This window comes from Struthio camelus, chromosome 8, assembly GCF_040807025.1.
Source record: "Struthio camelus isolate bStrCam1 chromosome 8, bStrCam1.hap1, whole genome shotgun sequence".
Lineage (NCBI taxonomy): Eukaryota > Metazoa > Chordata > Aves > Struthioniformes > Struthionidae > Struthio > Struthio camelus.
Window position 1 is genome coordinate 31,465,258 of NC_090949.1, and position 22,527 is coordinate 31,487,784.

Here is a 22,527-nt window from a genome sequence, read left to right on the forward strand (position 1 = left end):
TCTCTGTTTGCTTTAGCTCAAGCCTGGGAGAACATGATGAGTGCCTCAAGCCAGAGTCCTAACCCTAACAATCCTGCTGAATACTGTTCTACTATCCCTCCTTTGCAGCAGGCTCAGGCTTCAGGCGCCCTGAGCTCCCCGCCTCCCACTGTCATGGTACCTGTGGGAGTTTTAAAGCATCCTGGAGCAGAAGGTAAGAATACTTCTATTCTTTTTTTCTTTCCGTTTAGCTGTAGTAAAAAGTTGGTAAAAATACCTGCACTTCATCCCTTCCAAACACTCTGGCTAGTGCCAGTTGCAACATGCCTGCCCTCAGTAGGGAGGTCAGGTTTTTAAGGGCAAGTAAACCGTTCTCAGCAGAGGCGCGTCTTAGGCTACACATGGTGCTGCCACAGGCAATGGACTAGAGGATGTCGCAAGTCCCTTCCAGCCCACATTTCTCTCTGTATTAATTTTTTTTTTTTTTTGCTTTTCTGTACTCAAATTTCCCAGTCAATGTTGTGAGATGTTAAATCCGATGTTTTTTTTCTCTCTAGTGGCTCAGCCTAGAGAACAAAGGCGTGTTTGGTTTGCTGATGGGATATTACCCAATGGAGAAGTTGCCGATGCAGCAAAACTGACAGTGGCTGGGACAACTTCCACGGGAACCTTAGCAGTGTCACATGATCCAACAAAGCCTGTGACGAACAACACTTCATCAGCCGAAGTAAGGACGCGTTACGCTAGTCAGTGCTCAAAATACCGTGCTTGCTCTGGTCATGAATAGTATATTAACCTCTATGGTGATTTCAGTAAGACCGTTCTGGGAAAGCTATTGAGGCCTGTTTGGGTTGCATATTAAGTGCCCTCACTTTAATGTTTGCAGAGTATGGAAACAAGCATGTTTTGGACTGAAATGAACTCTTCTGTGGCAGAACACGAAGCGGTGTTTGAGGTCCACATGCTAGGTGGCTTCAAAGTTTTAGGCTGTACAGCTTGTGTATGTTTGTGTAATGCATGTTTTAGAAAAGCTAAGTTGTGGTCGGTAAGGTGTTTGAAACAAGAACTGTCACTCTTTGTGACAGTGCTAAGCAGAAGAATATTTTATTTGACATATTTTCTTCTAGAAAGATTTATGCATGAAAACACAGCTGTAATCTAACAGTATTAAAAGCACTATATTCCGTATGAGAGGAATTGAGACTTTGCAAAAGGTCAGATGAGCACAGGTACTCTCTTTACATTTTGTAAGGAAATGGGTATGTGTGGTAGTAAAGAAAGGAGATGCAGTCTCTGTTTAAGTAGGCTTTTTAGTGTAGTTCGCACACAGTAGTCGTCATTATCGTCTGTTTTTAAGAGCCAAGTTAGCTTGGTACTTCTGATTCTCTTGCAGAGACAAAACTCCTTCACTTACATCTAGCAATCTAGTCAGCCATCTCTTATATTTTTATCATTATTACTTTTGTAATGTTGTACTTTTTTATCATTTGCTTCTTGTAGACTGATAACACTTCGGTATTCTCGGGAAGTATAACTCAGGTTGGCAGTCCTGTTGGCAGTGCAATGAATCTAATTCCTGAAGATGGTCTTCCTCCAATTCTCATCTCCACTGGAGTAAAAGGAGGTGAGAGGGAAAACTGGCAGCTAGCTTCGATGCTTACCAGTTGCAGTTAACCCATTAAGTTACTACATTTATTTTAAGAATAAGATGTTGGCAATACGCTGAAGACCTGAAGAAATTCCCAATAAGTGCTCATATGGCTAAATGTCGTGACGCTCGTTTGCATCATTGATCCTTGTTAGCATCCAGGAAGAGCCCCATTCTTGCAAGGAAATTACTGTCAAAGGTAAAACACAAAGCAAAAAGAAAATTAACTTCAGTCCAGAAAGAAGTGCTTTTTTTTTTTCCCCCCCACTAATCAGACTGTGGGGAATGTTCCACACAGAGATATGTTTTAATTAGCCTTATGAATATTCATGTTTCCCTTTGCTGAAAGCTCTTGGAACATCCACTCTGTCTGAGGCATCCCAGAGCACTGAATTCGATGGCACCGTTACACAGCTTGGCCTGCAGTGAAGCTTCTAGTAATTGTGATGTCCACTCCCAGAGTATCCAAATGGAGGAGGATTCAGAGAAAGGAAAACTAATTTTTAAAAGGCAAAAAAACATTTCTTTTTTTCTTTCTCCAATAGTTGCTTGCCACAGTCTGGTTCATGACATCCTATAATGCATTCCTGGGATTAGCTTATATTTCATCTTTGATTTTTATATTTCTATTAAATTTTTTGCTGGCAGAATATATTTTTAATGTTAAGCAGGAAGTAACCTTTTATTGCAGGGTACTGTCAAAAACAAATATGCAAGCAGCATTTCATTTCAAAACAAATCTGTTTCATTCTGTGTTAGCTGCTCATGTGGGTGCCTAATTATTCAGTCTCTTCCACAATAAAGAAACAAGGAGTGAACTACTTAGGCTACACTATACTTTTCTGCACACAGCCCACATCTTACAAGCACATGAATTTTATATAGATGTCCTCACGTAAATCTTATTTTGTATGCTAAGATGATTTTGTTTCATGTGCTGTCACATACTGGATTCTCTTTGCAACATTTTACTTCTTCCAATATTGTAATTCTATTTAAAAACATTCCAAAAACATTTTTCACATTAGAAAGTGAAATTACCTTTCTTTCTAGATAATTATAGCAGGAAAGATAATACGTTTCTTTCAAAGTCTGTTTTCATCAGTGTAACTACTTTTTTGTTAAAGCTTAAATGCAGAATAGATTATAATCACTCAAATGGATGAAAAATTTACATTTGCTAGTCATATGGAGCTAATCATGGAGGGAAACTACAAACATTTTCTGAGTTTTCTTTTGGGATCCGTTTTATGCTGGATTTAGACCTTCTAGGTTCTTTTAAAAACGCTGTTTTATGTAGCGTTTCCCCGCTTCTGTTACCTTCCCATTAGCTAATGCACTGAAAGAGTCAGTTTTGTGTAGTAGGTATGAACTGTGTGCTGTGTTTCTAGTCCGGGACTGATGCTGCTATGCTTTACTGTGATATAAATGATTTTGTTATCATTTGGGATTTCAGTTGACACTATGGCACATTTTGATTTGATTTCTATTTTCTCCTCCAGTAGATACATACAAAAAAAAGTTGATTTATAAAGCAAACTGCACTTTCCGAAAGGGTGTACAGGGGTTATGCACCTGAACGGTATTGAAGTTTGAATATACTGGGAAAACAAACAATCACATCAACAATACTTAAAAAAAAGTTTTTTAAAAGGTCAGGCAAAATGCATTAGAGCCAGACTTTATTGGTTATAATATACAGTACTGTACCAATAAGTTAATGACTTCACTATGTGTTTACTTGTTTCGTTTATAGACTATGCGGTAGAAGAGAGACCTTCTCAGATCTCTGTTATGCAGCAGCTGGAGGATGGTGGCCCTGACCCTCTTGTATTTGTTTTAAATGCTAATTTGCTGTCTATGGTAAAAATCGTAAATTGTAAGTTCTGTTATTAATTAAGGCTTGGTGGGGGTGGGGTGGGGAATAATATGTATGTTATTCCTAGGAACGGCAGCATTTTTATTTGGTAGGATAGTCTCTGGAAATGTGCATGGACTTAAAACTTTGTACTTAGCCATATTAAGTTATATTATGAAAGACTCTTTTCCAGTGCTTTAGGCACTGATACAGATAATTTTGTATAGGAAATATAAACTAGAGTGATAATAGTGTCAAAAATTGAGACTGGAGGCTCCATCTCCTGTCTGCTGAATAAGGCAAGCTATTTTATCACTCGTTCTTCCTCTGGTTGCTGAACTCATTTCCTTGTCTTCCTATTCTGGAAAAAGCAGACAGGATCCTGTGGCATCTCTCATACCCTTTTCTATACTATGCATGTATGTATATGCACGGAGGGAGGGAGAGACAAATGGGGAGGCATATAGGTTGCCTCTAATTCTAGTACTTCAGTTGGTCTCTGCTGGGTAAGAAATCCTTATTTGAAAAATTGAAAAGGACAGTTTTGTAGCAAAGTGTTCTGATTCTGTGAAATATTCATACAGTAAATTGTTGCTTATAAATCTCTCAGCACCTGACTAGGTAGCAGTAAATTTTTGTGTGCACACACACACCTACGAGAAAGATTTTACTCTATTAACTTAGTAGTCTCAGCAAATGAATTGTGAAGATTAGAGCATATGTTACACCAACATTCCTGTGAAGGGAAAGAAAACACTGACATCTCATGAAAACACCTGACATTCCCAGCTATCCATTGAGAGAGAGAGAGATCTGTTTGAAACTGGTTTAGCTGTCAGGATTGTGGAGTGCACAGCCAGCAGTCTGGCTTTGTCCCCTTTCATTCCCATTCCAATCCTGTGCTATAATTTGGGTACAGAAACTGCTAAAGGTCTGCTCTGTGATGTTAATCCCAAGATCTGACTGGGAGCCATAATGCTGTGGCTCTTGCTTAGCTGCCAACCCAGAATTGTTGAGCTGCTTTTGTTTTGGATGTGCTTGCTTGTAAGGTAACAAATTTAGAACGTTATTTGTCTGTGTGACAGATCCCAGAACCATGCATGCTGTAAAACTGATTCCTACAACAGCTGTCTTTCTGTAGTGAAATTTAGGCATGTTTTGTGAAATTCTGATTTTGTGTTTTGATCTGTTTTCCTCTCTGCAGATGTGAACAGGAAGTGCTGGTGCTTCACTACAAAAGGGATGCATGCAGTGGGGCAGTCAGAGATAGTGATTCTCCTGCAGTGTTTGCCTGATGAGAAGTGTTTGCCCAAGGATATATTTAACCATTTTGTGCAACTTTATCGGGATGCCTTAGCAGGTAGGAATGCTTTCTGTGAAGACTGGGTTGGATGGATGATAGTACTGGATCAGACACTCACGTTTCTATCGTTTAAAAAATGTCTACTTTTGTTTAAAGGAATATAAAAAGAGAATAAAGATCAAAGCTGACAGGGGACTGAGTTTTTATTGGTGATTACTACCTACACTATCTACTACTACTACAAATAAAAGTGCTAGTGAGGTGTTGGTAACATGGGGAGCTGCTCTAAAGATCCTCCAGCCTTCCTCTGGGTGCCAGCACGCAGTAAGTCTCATGTGTAAAGGCCCTGCATGGATTATTATAGCAATGGAGCAGGAGGACCGTCTCTGCAGCAACCTTTGCATTCAGCAGCAGTTGCTTAATGTCTACTCTGGCTACCTCTGCCAGGTGTGGGGCTTAAAATTTGAATAAGGGTAACACATCTGAAATTAATACTCTTACTTCTTTTAGTGTCAAGTGTAGTAGGATGCTCAGCAGGGCTTATGGGTACTGTACTAACATAACTTTTTTTTTTTTTTTTTCCGTTATGAAGTAAGGGTAGCTTTTCTAAAGAATCAGAAAATTTAGAGAATCACTGTGCATACAATGTTCAGTATCCTCGAACCAGGTAGTTCAAAAGTCTGATTCCTATAGGATATGTCTATTGCCACATTATGGAGATAATTATACTGTAAAGTTTATGTGTATGTGTGTGTGTGTGTGTGTGTGTATATATGCTTGGAGTGAATTGTATGTGTTGCAGTAATTATCCCTGAGTATTGGATTTTAGTATCTCCATCACAAGATTATATTACGTAAAGCTTTATACATTTTACATTTGCTGGGTAAATGGGCTGCCACTTTTAACTATTGTTGGACCTTAGAATTCAAAAAACCTTGCGTGATAAGGAAAAACACAAGTGCTTGGTTCCACTGGTTAGAAAATAAAAGCTAGTTTTTCAAAGGTGAAGTAGCATCGCATGCAGTGCGGGGCTATACACTGAAAATACATATACAAAGGGTTCTGAGTAATCGTTCACAATGCCTTTGCAGTGTCTGAATCCAACTGTTTAATGAAATAATTGAAAAGATTTTTTTCTCATCAGATGTCTTGTTACACAAAGGTCAGTTTGTCCAGAGAGGTCGCCAGGTTCCAAATATGCTATTATTGTATGTCATAATGCAGTTCATGTACCCTGGAAGCAAATGCATTTCCAAACCTCACTTATTTGCAATGCCTTATGTTCTAATTATGATGGTATTCAGAGAGAGATAAATATGAAGAAAAAAAAAATATATGCACAAATATAATTCCAGTTTGTATATATTGCAGTGAAGCTCTGTATAATTGCACTTCAGACATACATAATTTATATCTCCCGCATAATGTATTTGGAATTCCTTTTTTAGTGCTCTAGTGGTAGTAATTTGATATCCTACAATTGCAGTGGTGCAAAATGCTGCTTGCGATTGTACAATTTTTAATCAGAAACCAAACTTCAGTGTTTAAGAATTCCACTCTTTAATGTCCTTTTGTTAGTATTTGCGCTATCTCGTATTTCAGACACGTAACAGAAACAAATACCCACCTTGAGTAGATATATGTATGGTATAATACCAAACAGCACTGAAGCTATCATAGACCATAGCACCTAGATAAATTCCCATAACGTTTTGTAATGCCGCCTGTCAATACCCATCCTTTTTTCTTTCCCAGTCATGTGTGTATGGGAGAGAGAAGTATATGTTAGCATATTTGCAGCTCTGGCTGTTTTCAACATTTTTCAGCTAGAGAGGCAGGATATGGTGCTGTGGGGGTTTCAGTTTGGAGGCTGTAATCCCTTGGAAGCGGTTAGCAGTTTGCGTGCTGTTGCAGATGCATCCACGCTTCCAAATTTTGTTCTTTTTTGGAGGTACTGCATTTCTTCTGGAGATTAGATGGTTGAGATTTAGAGTGAATGAGAAGCCCCTGTAGAAATTAGAGGCTGTTTGAAACCCTGCCTCACAGTTTGATTTTTCATTATATAATCTATTGATTTGAATTTATTTTGCAGTTAGGAAGCTGAAATAAATTTTGTGGGTGTGTTTTATTTATCCGCTATAGTAAATGTTTTCTTAAAAACAGTCACAGAATGAAAAGACACACACAGTATTCTTTACTGGACTGGAAACAAGAATTTCATATAGGGATGTCGATCTTGTTTTGGAATGAGTTTGGTTTTGTTGTTGCATTTGTTTTTAACTGAAAAATATACATTTAATTTTCCTCCACGTTTATTTAATTAAAGCCCAAATCTGTATCAGTCTTTTTTTTTCTATGAGCCATTTATTTACTAGCTCTTCCTGCTCAATTTTGAATTGTGCATTCGAGCCTAGAAGCAAAAATTTGTATGTACTTGTGCCTCTTCCCAGATGTTTCTGCTCTCCTCAGAGGTTGTTACTCAGGGGCGATCCTGTCCTCGGCGCTGGGTACTGCTCTCAGCCCTTCGCTGCGAACGTGCTTCGGGCATGTGCAAGCAGGGGCAGCAGAGCCCAGGTCGTCCTTTGGATTTGTCTCCTGTTTCAGCTTGGATAAGATTTCAGTCTGTTGCAGCAGCGCTCTGAACCTTCATTAATGTTGTTTTTATGAGAAGTCTTCAAACCCAAGCTGTGGTCTGGTGTTAGGACTTTATAATTGTAAAACAATGAAGAGATTTGGAAGGAAAAAGGAGATTTTTCGCTATAGGCTGCATGCATGTGAGGTATAATAAATTGCAAAGTTGTTGATTAAGGCAAGTATTAATTGCTGTTCTGTTTCTCTTACTTTATTTTTCCTCTGGCTCCTTTGTCATCAAGATCCCTGCTGTGTTGCTTTGCTTGTTTTGAAATTGAAAGCTAATGGTTTCTGTTGTAGTAGTAATCCCAGGATTATCCATGTCTGTTGGTTTATAAGCCTGGCAGCAGGTCCAGTGAATGGAAACATGAGAACTTCTGTCCATCTGAATGGGTACTTTGAAGCAGTTGGATGCGTCAGTGTAGAGCTGCTAGATAGGCCTTAGTGCATCATCTCTTCTCTGGCGGAGTACAATAAATGCTGCTGTTACTTTTGTAAGGAAAATGTAACTCTGGCAACTCTTGAAATGGGTTTGTGGCAACAACTCTTGAAATGGGTTTGTTATGTCTGTATTTTTGGGGGTGTTCTGGATGAGGGTAGATTGTTCTGAATTATACTTTTAGCACATTTTTTACGTAGCCTGATTTTAATTAAATAAACCTGTCGCTAATAGAGAGTGGATCTATAAAGAAGTGCATGTAGATGTTTTGAACGAAGAACAGGCTAACTGAGTAAATAATGCACCCTTGCCAAGTGTCTCATGAACAGATGGACACAAAACCAGATCGGATACAAGGTGGGAGGGTGACTGTTTGGAAGACCGCCCCACTGTAGTTTGAGGAAGTTTTGGACGCTGATAACTGCTGCGCACGTTGCTAGTGAGTGGAGCATTGTGTCCCTTGTCAGTATGAGTAAGTTCTTTCTGAATTACTTGCTGAAGTGCTTCAATAAAAGGCTGACAAACATGTTGTGCCAGTATGTTACGTCCATGGCCTTATCTCTTCCTTGTCTCTTGGCCCGTGGTGTGGCAGTGAAGTGGGGTTGTGTTGCATTTCCAAAGAGTGTGTGTGTGTGTTTGCTCTTGAAGAAAATGCAGCTGGCAAGATTATCCCCAGGTGAATACTGCTTTGGATCTGCTGCTGGGGAACTGGGGTGCTGGGGTTTGCAGGACGCTGGCACAGTGTTCGGTGCTCGGCGGTTCTTGGCTGTTACTGGTGACTGTGGAACGAGGCCTGGCAGACACAGCTCCCGCTCCCCCAAGCTGCATGCGCGTGCTTGCCCCGAGACTGGATGCTGAAACCAGCCTTCGGACCTGGGATTAACCAAATGGTATGGGGCACGTATCAGGAATGTAACCTCACTGTTCCTGGCTTCATCATGTACTGGAGGCAAAAAAGAAATGCAGAATCTTTTTACTTTAGCTTTCCTGGTAGGAACTGTTTTATGGGAGTCCAGAAAGGATTGCCAAACTGATAGGCAAAGTATATTGTTCAGTAGGGGAAGATGCCTAAGTGAAGGGTTCAAAAGAGTATGGATCACGACCAAAGAGAAAGTCACATCCGTGGATGCGTGATTTTTCTAAAGGACTTCATAGAGCTGCTTTGGATTTAAGGTCAAGGGTAATCCAGTATAATTGAGAACAAGGATAGATTCCGACTTCCTGCAAAGCTGCTTTAGATGCATCACACACACTTACGGCACTTTCTAAGTAATAATATTAATTGTCTAATGTTAGGTGCTCGAATTTAATATAAGGAAAGGCACCTTTCTGTTCACTCCAGGATTACTCCAAGTTTATCTCCTTTAGAAAGGAAGCTGTGTTATTTTGTAAATTAAATGACATGTCTTTGAGAAGGAGCTTTTTTGAGAGTTCTTCCGACAGCTGCACTTTCTCTACAGGCTGCTGAAATACTGTTCGATGCTTAAAACGTGTAATGATGTTGGGTTTGATCTTGTTCACTTGTTAATAGCTGCCCTTTATTTAAAGCAGCTGGATGGCAGATTGTGTCCACACAAATGAAAAGTGTTTGGAAGTTTGTGAATGTTTAATAACTTATAAGTGGGGCCTTGACTTGGAACAGCCTTCAAAGTCAGGACAGAGAGGAAAGGCTGACAACCCTGCAGAGCGCAGAGATGTTTGTGAGAGAAGCCCAAAAAGGCTTTTTGACTCGGGCTTGCTGGTCGTGAAGAGCACTAGGGAGGTGGGTAGGAAGACGCTTGCTGTTGGATTCTTCCCGTGCGCTCCACAAAGCAGGAGGTTGCATGTTCTTATAAACAGAGTTGCAGCACAGTCACCTAATCCCAAGAGTTTGTCCTCTTCATAGTGGAAACCTATTGGAGCCTGCGCTGCATCCGCTGCCTGTGTCAAAAGGAGTAATTTATAAAGCCGTGGCGTATGGTAGCAAAGCACTGAATAGCTGAGTCGCAGATTCCTCTCTTGCAGGGTTTTTCATGTTTCTGTTGGCTGAGAAGAGTCTTGCTAAGGCAGCCCAAGCGCGTGAGCCTTGAAGCGCCATCTCCTGAAACGGGGAAAATAAGTAGTCGTCCCCTTCTGCTGCAGCGCTTGGCGTCAGTCACAAGTGGAAACGTTAGATCGCTTTGTCATGGCGGTGGGCAGCACTTGGCGTTGCCGAACCACCCGGTTTTGTACAGCTGAGTTTTGCCTACCCTCTTTCGCACAAAAAGCACATTAGGGTGCAGAATTAAGTTCAGTTAAACAGTTCATGCATTTTATACGTTTTAAGGTTAGAGAGGACTATTAGGGTCACGGTGTTGGAACCAAGAACCGCACCAGGTGATTTTACTAGCCAGTCTGTAGTGTCTGTTTGGATAATAGCAGATGGGAAGGGAAGAAGGAAGTATAAATGAAGAAGAGGGGTGGGTGGGAACTGGAAACGAGCAGAGTTGAGACAGAAGGATGCCAGCAGCTATTTTAGATCAGAGAAAATCTTTCCTGAACACCGATTAGTGCCTTGGTTTGCCCTCACGGGAGGGATGGCTGGTGCGTTCGCTGAGCAGGCACAGGCTGGCCAAGACCCGCGTTTGCAGCTGGGCAGGAGCAGTGCTGCTCAGCAGCTGACAGCCTTTCATGTGGCTCCGTTAATCACTCGAGTCCTTCCGGTTGAGGAACGGTTGAGGAACGGCTGCTTTGCATCAGCTGAGCGCTTACAGCAGTTGTGAGCGCTGGGAATCCTGGCGTGAGCTCTGGGCTGCGGCCGCCAGCTCTGGCTCGCGTGCGCGTGTAAAATTACAAATGGGCTTTGCAGGCCGGCCACAAAGCGCGAGCGGGCCTCACCCTGGCACGGGGCGCCCGGGCCGCTGAACCCCGTTGCCTTTTATCAGGGAACCTGGGAGCTTGGTTTGCGCAGCGCCTTGCGGGCACAGCGAGAAGAATCCAACTCAAGGTGCCGAGCCGTTTGAATAGGATGGAAAAGCCTGCTCTTATTTGGGATTTGGAGGTATAAAAGGAGCCTTTCTCTACAGACCTGACGGTAGCAGTTTTATTCTTACGCCGACACTGGCTTCAGCGAGAGTCGCTATGACTTGAGACTTTCGCAGGGGATCAGTGTAAGGGACAGACTTAACACCCTCGCCCTCCAACCAAACCAACCTCTTTGCTGGGTTAACCTTTCGTTTGCTGGCCAAAATTGTACTTCTTATGTTCTCCTGTGTTTGAAAATGCGTGGGTATGATTTTTAGGCTATTTTGTTGTATAAAATGGAGAAGGTTTAATTTGAAGATCATATTTGGATGACTGAGGATTCATTATAGTTGCATTTCTGTGACTTGTGCTTTTTGCTTACTGAAGACCTAATGCTCTGTGTGTGTGCGCGTGTGTGTGTGTGTAAAGGAGAAACTTCCCAGTCACCATGTCCAGTTCATGTGCGTGATGAGGAAGAAGAGGGAGGCACAGCGTTTCTTTTTCTCTGCCTTGAGTCAGTTTTTTTTACAAATATTGCATTATGAGTTGGTGGAGAGAGAGCAGAAACTCCTACTCAGCCGTCTCTCTTTGGATGCTGGATGATGACTGTGAGAGAAATTGAGAGGCAGTTACTGCTGGTGAGGAGCGTTGTCTTCGCTCTTGTTCTTTGTGCTCTGCAAAGAGGGGAGGGAGCATAAAGGCGTGGGAGACCGGGCAGCAGCACGCCCTCGGGGTCAGCTCTGCGTCCGCGGCAGGGGAAGCCCTGGCACCACCGCAGGAGCCCTAGAGGTCTGCGTGGATGCCTTGAACGCCAGCGATCGCACTGTTCTCTCTGAGATTACTTGTTTCTCCTTGAGAGCAAATCAGCACTATTAATATTCACATCTTCCTATGGAGAATAGCCATCAGCTGTTCTGTACGTTATTTACACGCTGCTGTTAACGTTTGATAAAAGGAATCACACCATGGCTCTTTGCTCATGTTAAATGCTGCATTGCATGCTGTAATAATCTAATCAACATTCAGATTCATTCGCTCATTCCAGCATAAACAGTTTTGGTAATTAAGAGCATCAAAGAGTGAAAATTTGAGTAAGAATTAGTGGTATTTCTCCCCTGGGTCTTTCCCAGTTGCATTTTACATAAAGTATGCTAATTAAATAAACACTCTTTTGTGTAATTTCTCAAATGACCCAGATGTTTAATATATATCTGGGCAGGCACTTCATTGGTTTGCGTAACAGGAAGGGCAACTAGTGGGCATTAATCATTTGACCAGGTGCATTTGTACCCACCTCTCCTTGAGCTGTTTTCCTTGAAAAGAAAGGAGTAGGCATTGCATGTATTTAGCAGTGTATTTCTCTATATGCATGTACAGCTAGAAAGACGGAGTTATAAAGGAGAGGTGGTGGGTCTGTGATTGTAGGTATGTCCTGATATACTTGTAAGCATGGCTGAAAGTCAGTCGAGTGCAGAAATGAAGGTATTTGTGCATGTTCCTGAACATCTGACTTCCTAACAGTGAAAGTGAGTACAAGTATCACCAAGGGTGGATCGATTGAGATAACTGTGGCTTTGGTGACTCTAGTCTAAAGCAGTTATTCCATAATAGACAATGCAGTTTTGCACAAGAGGTAGCCTGAACCCCCACGGGTAGCAAATCTTTGTTTCTTGTGTGATTCATAGACTGTCATGAGGAACATAGCTTCAGGAAGCAAAGTCTGTTTAATATGACTTTTTCTCTCTCTTCTGAAAAACTCTTTAAATTCTTGGTATAGCTCTCAATCTAGTGAAATAACAAACGTGTTTGTTCATAGGAAACGTTGTGGGCAACCTGGGACACTCCTTTTTCAGCCAGAGCTTCCTCGGAAGCAAAGAACACGGGGGCTTCTTGTACGTTGCGGCTACGTATCAGTCCCTGCAGGACCTGGTGCTCCCCACCCCACCCTACTTGTTTGGCCTCCTCATCCAGAAATGGGAGACGCCCTGGGCTAAAGTGTTCCCCATCCGGTTGATGTTGAGACTTGGAGCCGAATACAGACGTAAGTATCGTAGATCCTTTTAGCTACAGTAATTTCTACAGGAGAATATAATCCGGTTTAGAGAACACCCAACCCTAAATTGTTACTTTTCAAAGCCCATATAAGCTTAAATGGGCAAGTAAAAACTGTTATTGCTGGTGTTTCGTACCCGCATTGCCTCCAACTAACAGCACAGCAGTCCTGAGGTTGCGATATGACCTACAGCCTTTTTACAACATCTGTACTAGCTGATCAGGGAGATTTTCACGGAGGCAAATCTAGTTCTGAGCAACTGTTCCTTGCTCACTTAGTGACCTGAAATGTGCAGAACAAGTCTGACTTAGCTGCTGTATTTAGGACAAATGACGGCTTCAGAGATCTTAAGCTCTTTCTATGGTGAAATGGAAGAGCATTTGCTTTTAGATTTTTTAAAGCATGTTCGTTATCCAGAGAGAAATAATATATGTCTAGGGGCCGCTAACTTTGCAGTTTGTTATAGAAATTCTGTTGCAATTAATAACAAATAGGTTGGAGAGGGTGTTTCGGCTGAAGTAGATCTTGGCAGTTAGCGTAACATTAGCATAAAGTTAGGATAAAAACTTTTGAAAAAGACACTGGCCATCATTGGTTCAAAGAGACATTATTGTAAGTCTGTCCGCCATGACGGGTCAGAAGTTTGCTGTACTGCTCATTTGCTGCCTTAATTGACTGGTCTGGTAAAGCTGACTTATTGTGAAAATGGACTGTTGTTAAATTTTTTTCATATGTGCTTACCAGTCTTTCTGTAGATTTAACAAAATAAGTTTTAGGATATGCCTTACAGTGATTTGTAAATATAACTTGTGACACTTGGAAATTTTTCATAAAACATATATTTTAGTATAGAGGAAAAAAATCTTCAAAACTTGCTTTCTGAGGATGAGAACTGTAGATGAAACTTGACTAAACAAACATCAGTGTTAAAGGTGCTGATGTTTTTGCATGCATCTGTGAGGTTTTTAAGTAGCATATTTATTCCTGTCAACATTTAAAAAACCAAAGATGCTTGTATTTAGGATGCGACATCTGTTTTTAGCACAGACACAAATGTTTTGATATTCATAGCTAGAAGTACCTGCTTTGGGTTTGTTAGGGAGCGAGGCTTGAGTCTCTCGTATGGCTGTGGGCTGGATTTGGGCATATTCGCTTGTCCTGTGACAGCTGCGGCTGCAGATCGTTTTCCCCCAGCCCCTGCCTTTGAGTGCCAGGTTTCCCTAGATGCGTCCTCTTTTCTGGGTAGAATTGGCAGATTTTGGCTGTTTGTCCAGTACTGCTGGACGTGCAGCAGACCAGTTGCGAGAGTCACTCTGGGCTGCTGGAGGTCCAGAAAATGACTGCTGAGCATCTGCAGATGAACCGTCACGCTCGAGTGCAGGAGTCGAGCGCCTCTGGGCGCAGCTGAGCTGCTGCGCGCAGCAGCCAGGGTGGCAGCGCAGGAAACCTGGCACTTCTCGGTGCGCTGGGGGAAGCGGTGCACGAGTTGGCCCGCTGGATGGGGCGCGCACAGGAGCTGTGATGCTTTCCACATGTGTCAGTGTGCAGAGCGGAGCGCAATTCCATCAGGAAATCCTGATGGTGTTACTCTGACCTGCTGAGCGTTTTGCGGCCCCTTCTGACTGCAGTGGGAACTGTGAAGATGTGCAGCGTTTTGGAAAGCAGGCTAGGTGGGCGCTGGAGGATAGCTTAGGATCCTTCTTTCAGACACCCGTTTAGAAAAGCTTGGCATTACACGTTACTGCATGAGTCATGTTTCAGGCTCAGTTAGGGCTTCTGCTGCAACATAATGTAATGTAGCCAGATCCATACAGTACGCACTGAATCGCATCACAGATGTTTTGCCAGTCTGGCCAAGTCTGCTAAGGAATGCGGAAATTTTGCACTGTTGACATACTGCAAACGTCTTAATTCTTTTTGACATCCTCCTGTAGAGAATTTGCCACGTTTTCAAGAACTGTGGAAACAGAAGATTAAATAATATCAGTATTACCGCTTGTGTATGAGACACGTGTCAACCGTTGAGTCTAAAGGCTTACGATGCTATAGCGGGAGGCTGCAGGATGGTCATAAAAACGGAGAAGCCGTTTCCATGAAGTATCTTGAGAAAGGCATTTAGGCAGGTCATCTTTGCAATCATTGTCCAAATCGCTGTGTTGAGACAGTTTGGCACTTGTAAGCGTTCCACATAATTCTTCTTACTGCTGCCAGCATGCTGGGCGAGGAGGCCTGGCACACGAGGAAGGCACGTTATGATAACGCCGCATCCTTCTTCCCTTCTGCTTTTTAAACTCTGGTCTTCCGCGCCGACCTCCTCTGCTGCTGCTGCTTACCATAGTCACCTGAGAAGATTGTATTTGTTTTTGCAGGATCTCTCAATAGGCAAATTTGAATCTGGCTTTTTTTTTTTGTCTTGTTTTCCCTAGTTTACCCATGCCCACTTTTTAGCGTCAGATTTCGTAAGCCGTTGTTTGGAGAGACTGGACACACGATTATGAACCTTCTTGCAGTAAGTGCCGAGTTTGCACGTTCCATTGGCGTGCATGGATCAGTGGGGGGAGAAGTGTGCTGCTGCACGTAGCAGCCGGCACGCCTAAACCACGACAAGAGGAAAGAGTGGGCATTTGAGCGGATGACCTGCTGTTATTGATACACTGGATGTCAACTTTTAACAGTGTGGTAAATTGTAAAAATTGTGCATCCAGATTAGCATCCAAGAGCTGGCCACTGGAGAATATTTAGACCTGGAAATAAATGCAATAATTGCTCAGGTTCCTTCCTCAAAATTGCCGAGTCATCGCAGTGTTGAGTCACAGCTCCCTGATCATACAGTTTCAAGTGAAACAAACTTATTAGCTCTTCCCACTTTGCTAATATTTTCGATATAGAAAATTCTCTTTGATGCATGACCTAATCTCACTGCTAGAGAAGCTAATGACTACGTAGTGATGTAACAGTACAGAGAACAAATTTTCTTATATACAGCAATGACATTCAAGGCTGGAGAATGCAGATTTTGGTGTAAGAAAATGAGTGAAATGACTACCAGACATCCTAAATTTTTTGTGTGTACGCTTGAATTACATAGGTTACAAGCTGAGGTTCCCTCCCTCCTTCCCTCCCTGCCTTTCAGTCACTGAATGCAGTTATTTTCACGGGCTCGCTAGTGGTCACTAGGTTAGTTATGAAACCTACTGTGTTAATGATGGTTACTGTGCCTGACTTTCTAAAAAACTGTTTTAATTACCAGGACTTCAGAAATTACCAGTACACGCTGCCTGTGGTCCAAGGTTTAGTGGTTGATATGGAAGTCAGAAAAACCAGCATCAAAATTCCCAGCAACAGATACAACGAGGTAATGCTTAAAATAAAACATGTGTTTACAGCTCCTTTGTGGTTGGAAGACCTGGGATCTAAATGAATGTTATTTTATTTATTACTGCTAATGAAAACTGCCTCAGAACAAACTATAAATACCTGATGCACGTGATTTGAGAGAGAAAGAGGATGTGTCCACAGGAAAAATAGACATACGATTCAATCTTGTAATTAGTTAAAAAGGAAGGATAATTTCTCTTGTTCTTCAGAGCTTTTAATTACTTCCATATAAAGTGTAAATAACTGAGAATATTAGAGGATTGCCAATACTATTCTGATTTGAGCAAATGAGTCGATAAACTTCAGGCTTTGGGTACGCTAGGAGAACTTTTGTCATCTGTGTTGTATCTGTTCATACTCGCAGCATTTATTAAAAGTTGTTGGACTGCTGATTCTTTTAGGTGAAATATGTCTACATATTTAAATTTTATTAATTTATATTTGATTTCTGGTGTGAGAAACTACCAGTTTTTTCCTGCTAGTTGGGATTCAGTGTTGTCGACAAGGCTAAGTGACAGAGATTTGAACCATGAAAGAAGTGGTAGTTTTGTGGGCGCTCTGCCTGAAGAGCAGGGGGCAAACGGTCGACTTGGTGTTTTGAAACAAATCAGCAGTTAGTGACAAAAGGAAACCTCCTGGGCAGAATGGGTTTTTGAATGTTCTTTTCGTATCAGACAAGAATACGGCTTTCTCTCATGGGAGAATTTCCCCGCAGGAGGCATTTGAGTAAAATAATAGTGAGAGTGAAGAAATATATTGAAAAAGGAAAAGGTGTTTTTATGTGAAGTTTGAAACTGGTGAAGCAAGAAGATAAAGGATCTGTTGTAAGGTATATTCATTCTTAATGATGTGAGAAAACAGAAAAGGTCACTAAAGCTTGCACCGATCTGAAATTACTGTATTGGGAAAGTGCATGAATTAGATATTGGCATGCAAGATGCAGTTTAATAAGCGTTAGCTGTGCCTGACATTCACAAATGTGTTATCGCTGCCCTAAGTTGAACTTTGAGAAATTCCTGTGTTATGCAGCAAAATCTCTTGTGTCATGCTTGGATTCTCTTTCCGGTGTGACGCACGGGTTCGGCTTTTTAAATGGAGAAAAGGTGTTACTTATTGAACATTATTGTATGCAATCCAGTTGGAAAGGTTGAATTTTACAGATTTGTTTTTATCGGAGCATAGTTTGATTTAATGGGAATTAAACCACAAGACCTTTACTTTGTTTCCCTTGTACAGCAGTATTTAATTAGCAAAGAGAGTGTCATTCGAACTATCAGAAAGTTAAAAGACTCATTTGAAATCTTATGCATGGGTTATACGTGGTGAATTCAGATTGTAGTTGAGAAACTAAACACTTAGTATGTAGTATTTCACATTAAATACAGTTTTCTCTTCAAAATGATTTTCTTTTCCCACAACTTCTAGTGATACTGTTGGCTCTCTGACGCTATTTAGTCCCTCAGCAAAGGCGACTCTAATTTTTTAGTAAGTTGCTGTGTTATAAAGCACGCTTGCCATGTCCCGTTGTCTCTGACTAAGCGAAGGGCAACGGCTGCCCTCCAAAGAGATGGCTGCTGTTTAGCTAAAATCTCGGTTTTGGAGCATGACCTGATAAACTAGATAATGAAATACACTGCTGTCTGAGGCAAAATCGTAATTAAGTTTCCTCCCCAAACACTACACCTGTGCACGTTTGTCAATAGTGAGCCTCAGATAATGTTCCTGATGCTATAATTAAGGTTTTATATTAGACAGAGAGCGAGAAACGTGTTGTGCGTAGTGTGTGTGGTTATCGGCTAGAGGAAGCGACGGATGTGCAGTTGGGAGTGTGAGTGCTGTTAGGGGATGTCAAAGAATTCAGCAATTTCCTTCTCTTAGGGTTTTCACTGGGGGGGGGGAGAGAGATGTAATTTAATTAGCTTTTTAAATAAAATTATTTTAATAACTTAATAGCTGTTTAATAATTATAATTAATAAATAATAATTCAGCATTTTCCTTCTCTTTAGGGTGTTCACGGGGGGTGCGTGAGTGTAATTTAATTAGCTGTCTTTCTTTTTTAAAGAAAAAATGGTTTATAGTTTTGAAATAAATTCCAAGGATAAGTGACTGCTTCAGTTTTCTTTTTGGAGCAAAGATCTCATAGCCTGAGTCTCCGTGAAATGGAAGGGAGGAAAAGAGGGAGGGAGCTGTATGATTTACAAGGATATTTTGTCAAAGCGTTTAAGTAGATGTTAATTAGCAAAGCTGAAGTGAAGGTACATCAGAAAACTTAACAGATGCTTTTTGGAGGCTTCCTTTCCAGAGAATTCAAGTGATATCTGGATGTCCGTGATTCAAGTCTCTTTAAAAAGCCTTTGAAATAGGGAGCCTTGACTCCAATTTCAGCAATTCGTGAGGGTGAGGCCCGAAGAAACTGAAGCTGTGCTCTTTGTCACAGAGCAGAGTCGTGGCAGAACTAGGGTTAATGCCGTGAGTCTGAGTCCTGGTCTTTCTGTGGAGGCCGTGTTTTTCACTTGTGATCTGTATCATCTATCTTATAAGCAACTGTCGTAGTGTAAACCAGCCAGACATTACATCCACTTTTTTTTTTTTTTTTTAAATGTATTTTTTGACGTGGCTGGAGACAGTAAGTTTTTCAGCCCTCACCTGTCTGTCATGGCATTTATCCTAGTTACATCAGAGGTAGCCCTTTAAAACATCTACATGATATAAGGCCTGAACCCCCTTTCCAAAAGAAACGTATGGTTCTGCGTGCTGAAATCTCTTTGGAAGCGGGCGTATGAGCGCTATGGAGAACCTCGCTCTGTCCGATGGCGCTGTTCCAAGTATCACCTGCTTGTGGTAGTGCCTGGTGGGCAGCGTAAACACGGTAAACGTTTTTGTCTGCAGATGATGAAAGCCATGAACAAATCCAACGAGCATGTTCTGGCAGGGGGAGCGTGCTTCAACGAGAAAGCAGACTCGCATCTGGTGTGCGTCCAGAACGATGATGGGAATTACCAGACGCAGGCCATCAGTATCCATAATCAACCGAGGAAGGGTGAGAGCGGGCGTGCGCAGGGAGGCCCTGCCCCGTGTGCTGCGTGACTCGCCTTTCGCTGTTCGTGTTGCTGTTGCGGCATGTGGCTTCGTGAATTTGTCAGAATTGGGTTTGTCTGTATTTCACTGAGTTTCTGTTAGAAGTTCAGAGAAAATAATTCGGAGTACCCACGCTACTCAGCTGGCACCTTTGTAAGTTAGACACGCAATGCAAGGAAGAGCAGCACCCAGTAACACCTTGCTCTGTCTGCCCTTTGCCCCTCTCGGTGTTTTATTCCCCTTGCAGAACCTGTGAGCTCAGATGTCGGGCGCAGTAGGCGGTTCGCATCCTGGGTACAGTCCACATCGCTCTCCCCTGGGTCAACGACGCTGTTCCGGGTTTGTCTGAGCGGTGTTCTGGCAGCTTTGCAGGAGCAAAAGCAGGAGATCAAGCGAGAATAAAATAAATCACGTTACAGCTTGCCTCCCTTGTAAATACGGCCACACTGCTTGCACAATACAGCTTAGGACAGGAGCTGCTCCAAGAGGTCGCAGTGCTCTAACTTCCTTAGGCAACGTTTCTGTGTTAATAATGAGAGCAGTCCTTGGCATTACTGGAGGGTGCGGGCTAGGCTGCACTTGCTTGTGCTTGACCTGTATACTGTGGGAAAGGAGGAAGATTTTATTTTTTGTTACGTTAAGCTGAAATGCAGCAGCAAGTCTGAGAATTTGAAAGTCGGGAGTTTGGGGGAAAGTTTATGGCAAAGCCATTTATGCTATCTCCAAATGAGAACAAGCAAGACGGAGGCCAACTCTTGAGTTGGCAACGTCCCCAGTCCCTCCGGTGAGTGTGTATGGCATGGGGGGGGTCGCTCAGGGCTATGCGAGTTCTGCTCGTTTGACACGCGGGGTGGGAGGAGGGATTTCCAGCAGGTACCTTGGGATGCTTAGTGGTCATTTAAGAGAATTTTATTTTAAGCTGACTGGCTTTGAGCTGTGACCAGTGGGTTGGTATTGGTGTGATCTGTAAACAGCCCACATACAGTCTTTGCCAGCTGTGTGGGAACATTTAAAAATCAAATTATGTACTTGCTTACTCTAAAATACAGTCCTGAATCTTAGAGGTGTGTGGGGGGGGGGAGGGGGGAGGGAGTGATTAAATATGAGCATTTATTAAGGTTGACAGAAACTGTTGTCCAGTTTAGAAAATCGCTGGGTGATTTGCCCTTCCTGATCCAAGCCTCTGACATGCATTAAAGTCACCGTAACTCTGAGCAGCATTCTTCCTGATTTAGATTAATTGCTTCTCTGGATGATAGAGCTGTGATACCCAGTTCTTGTATACGGCATTGTTTTGACAAAAGCCCCACTAAATCACTCCTGTGGTTGTTGTTGCAGTGACTGGTGCCAGCTTCTTTGTGTTCAGCGGAGCTTTAAAATCCTCTTCAGGTTACCTTGCCAAGTCCAGTATCGTAGAAGGTAAGAACTGAATTGCTTGCTTAAAATGCACTGGTTCGCTCTCACTGCTCCTTAGCTGTATCGTTCTTAGGGCTCTGCTGTTATGCCTTGGGCATTCGAATCATGCTGCTGTTCCAGCATTATCTTAGTTTTTAGCCAAAAACCCTGTCCCCTTCAAAGATGGGGAACTTAACTGAGAAAATAACTAGTCCAGATGCTCTGGGACAGTGTCAGAAGAAAATGAGGGTAAGATATGAAATATCTGACTTGTGAGCCTGGGATCAGTTCACTGTTTTGGGCTGAATGAAGAAACTGTGAGCCTAAGAAATGTGGAACGTGTAATCCAGCAACCAGAGAGGAAGCCCTGCTAACCTAATCCTGTTTCCCAAGTAGCTCTGCATTATGTAGAACTGTGAACATACATTGCTTATTCCAATATGTAGGCAGATGAGAACATGAAAAGTCAAGATTGTTGATCTAGTATGTCTCTGATTTGGTTCACTCTTCTCTTTCTTACCAGTTGTCAGATGACACTGACTGACTGTGTTCATGGGACTGAAGGCCATTATTGCTTGTTAGCTGAGCTATGTAATGGTGTGGTCTAAGTAAGTTTGCTGCAAATGTGATGTGGGGACAGTAGCGTTTTAAGCTTATACTTTACAGTTTGTGAGAGAGGTAGGCAAGAAGCCAATGCACACAGTCACTTACTGAAGTCGCTTATTACAGCTCCACTGGCAGGCAGGAACTCCTTAAGCTGTGTCAGCTTGAGTGGTTGTAGTTGTGTGAACGGGTTGGGGTCAGTCAGGGCCTGAAAAGCAGCCATGTGACTTTGAGTCAGTGTACATATATATAGGTTGTTATGCCACTTTCTGGGTCTAAATTGTTGTTTGAGTGCAAGTCACTGAGGTACAAAAGGAGTCAGACCAGGAGCCTGTACATTAGGGAACTGCATCAATCATTCCTAAATTATTTCAGCAGTAATTTAGACTGGTCTAGTCCAAATTTTGTATCTTAATTCTGCCACTGACAAGCAAGTGTTGAGCTCACCGAAACACTGTCATTGCTGGAACACTGCCTAAAGCAGGTGTCAAGTGTTTGAGGCAAACTAATATGGCCATTGCTACAGCTGAATTTACCTGGTAGATGGACTGCACATTATCCTTGGTTTTCCCTCGTCAACTGCTATCAGTGCTACGCGTTTTAGGAATCTGAGAGTTAAATGGTCTTCTGTAGCATTGCTGCATATAACTCTTAAAATAGATTCTAACCTTTATGTTGGAAGGATGTTTGTTTTATGGGCTATGTTCAGTGGGGCTGTGGTATATTTTGGCTTATGAGCGTTTCTCGGTTCCCTAGATGGGGTAATGGTCCAGATAACTGCTGAGAACATGGACTCTTTGAGGCAGGCCTTGAGAGAGATGAAAGACTTCACCATCACTTGTGGCAAAGTAGATGCTGAAGATCCTCAGGAACACGTTCATATTCAGTGGGTAGATGATGATAAAAACTTCAGTAAGGGGTAAGTAGAGAAGCAGGCGCCCAACAATGAACGGTGACTTTGACTGCATTTGTTAAAAATGTTAATTGATCTTATAAGGTGCCTAGGATGGCAAATCAATAGGCATGACAAGGCTGCACCTCTATTTTGAATGATAAGTTGCAATTAAATGTAATGAAAATGGAACTAAGATAATAGAGCTTTGGGACATCAATTTAGAAAGTTGTCAATGCTATGGAAAGATTTCTTGCCATCGCCACTATCAAGTTATTGGAAACCA

At 42.1% G+C, this 22,527-nt stretch overlaps 1 protein-coding gene across 5 annotated transcripts in view; it reads left to right on the forward strand.

Moving 5' to 3' along the window:
• The window catches only part of ZFYVE9 (zinc finger FYVE-type containing 9), a 63,084-nt gene that overhangs the window by 35,726 nt on the left and 4,831 nt on the right, over window positions 1–22,527 (forward strand). For all 5 annotated transcript variants that reach the window (XM_068953132.1, XM_068953137.1, XM_068953133.1 and 2 more), the window contains 11 exons: window positions 17–193; window positions 537–706; window positions 1,480–1,603; window positions 3,384–3,506; window positions 4,690–4,845; window positions 12,658–12,882; window positions 15,321–15,403; window positions 16,145–16,249; window positions 19,163–19,313; window positions 20,690–20,770; window positions 22,106–22,268. In XM_068953132.1, the coding sequence (XP_068809233.1) occupies window positions 17–193; window positions 537–706; window positions 1,480–1,603; window positions 3,384–3,506; window positions 4,690–4,845; window positions 12,658–12,882; window positions 15,321–15,403; window positions 16,145–16,249; window positions 19,163–19,313; window positions 20,690–20,770; window positions 22,106–22,268 (1,558 nt within the window). The remainder of the gene's footprint in view (window positions 1–16; window positions 194–536; window positions 707–1,479; window positions 1,604–3,383; window positions 3,507–4,689; window positions 4,846–12,657; window positions 12,883–15,320; window positions 15,404–16,144; window positions 16,250–19,162; window positions 19,314–20,689; window positions 20,771–22,105; window positions 22,269–22,527) is intronic.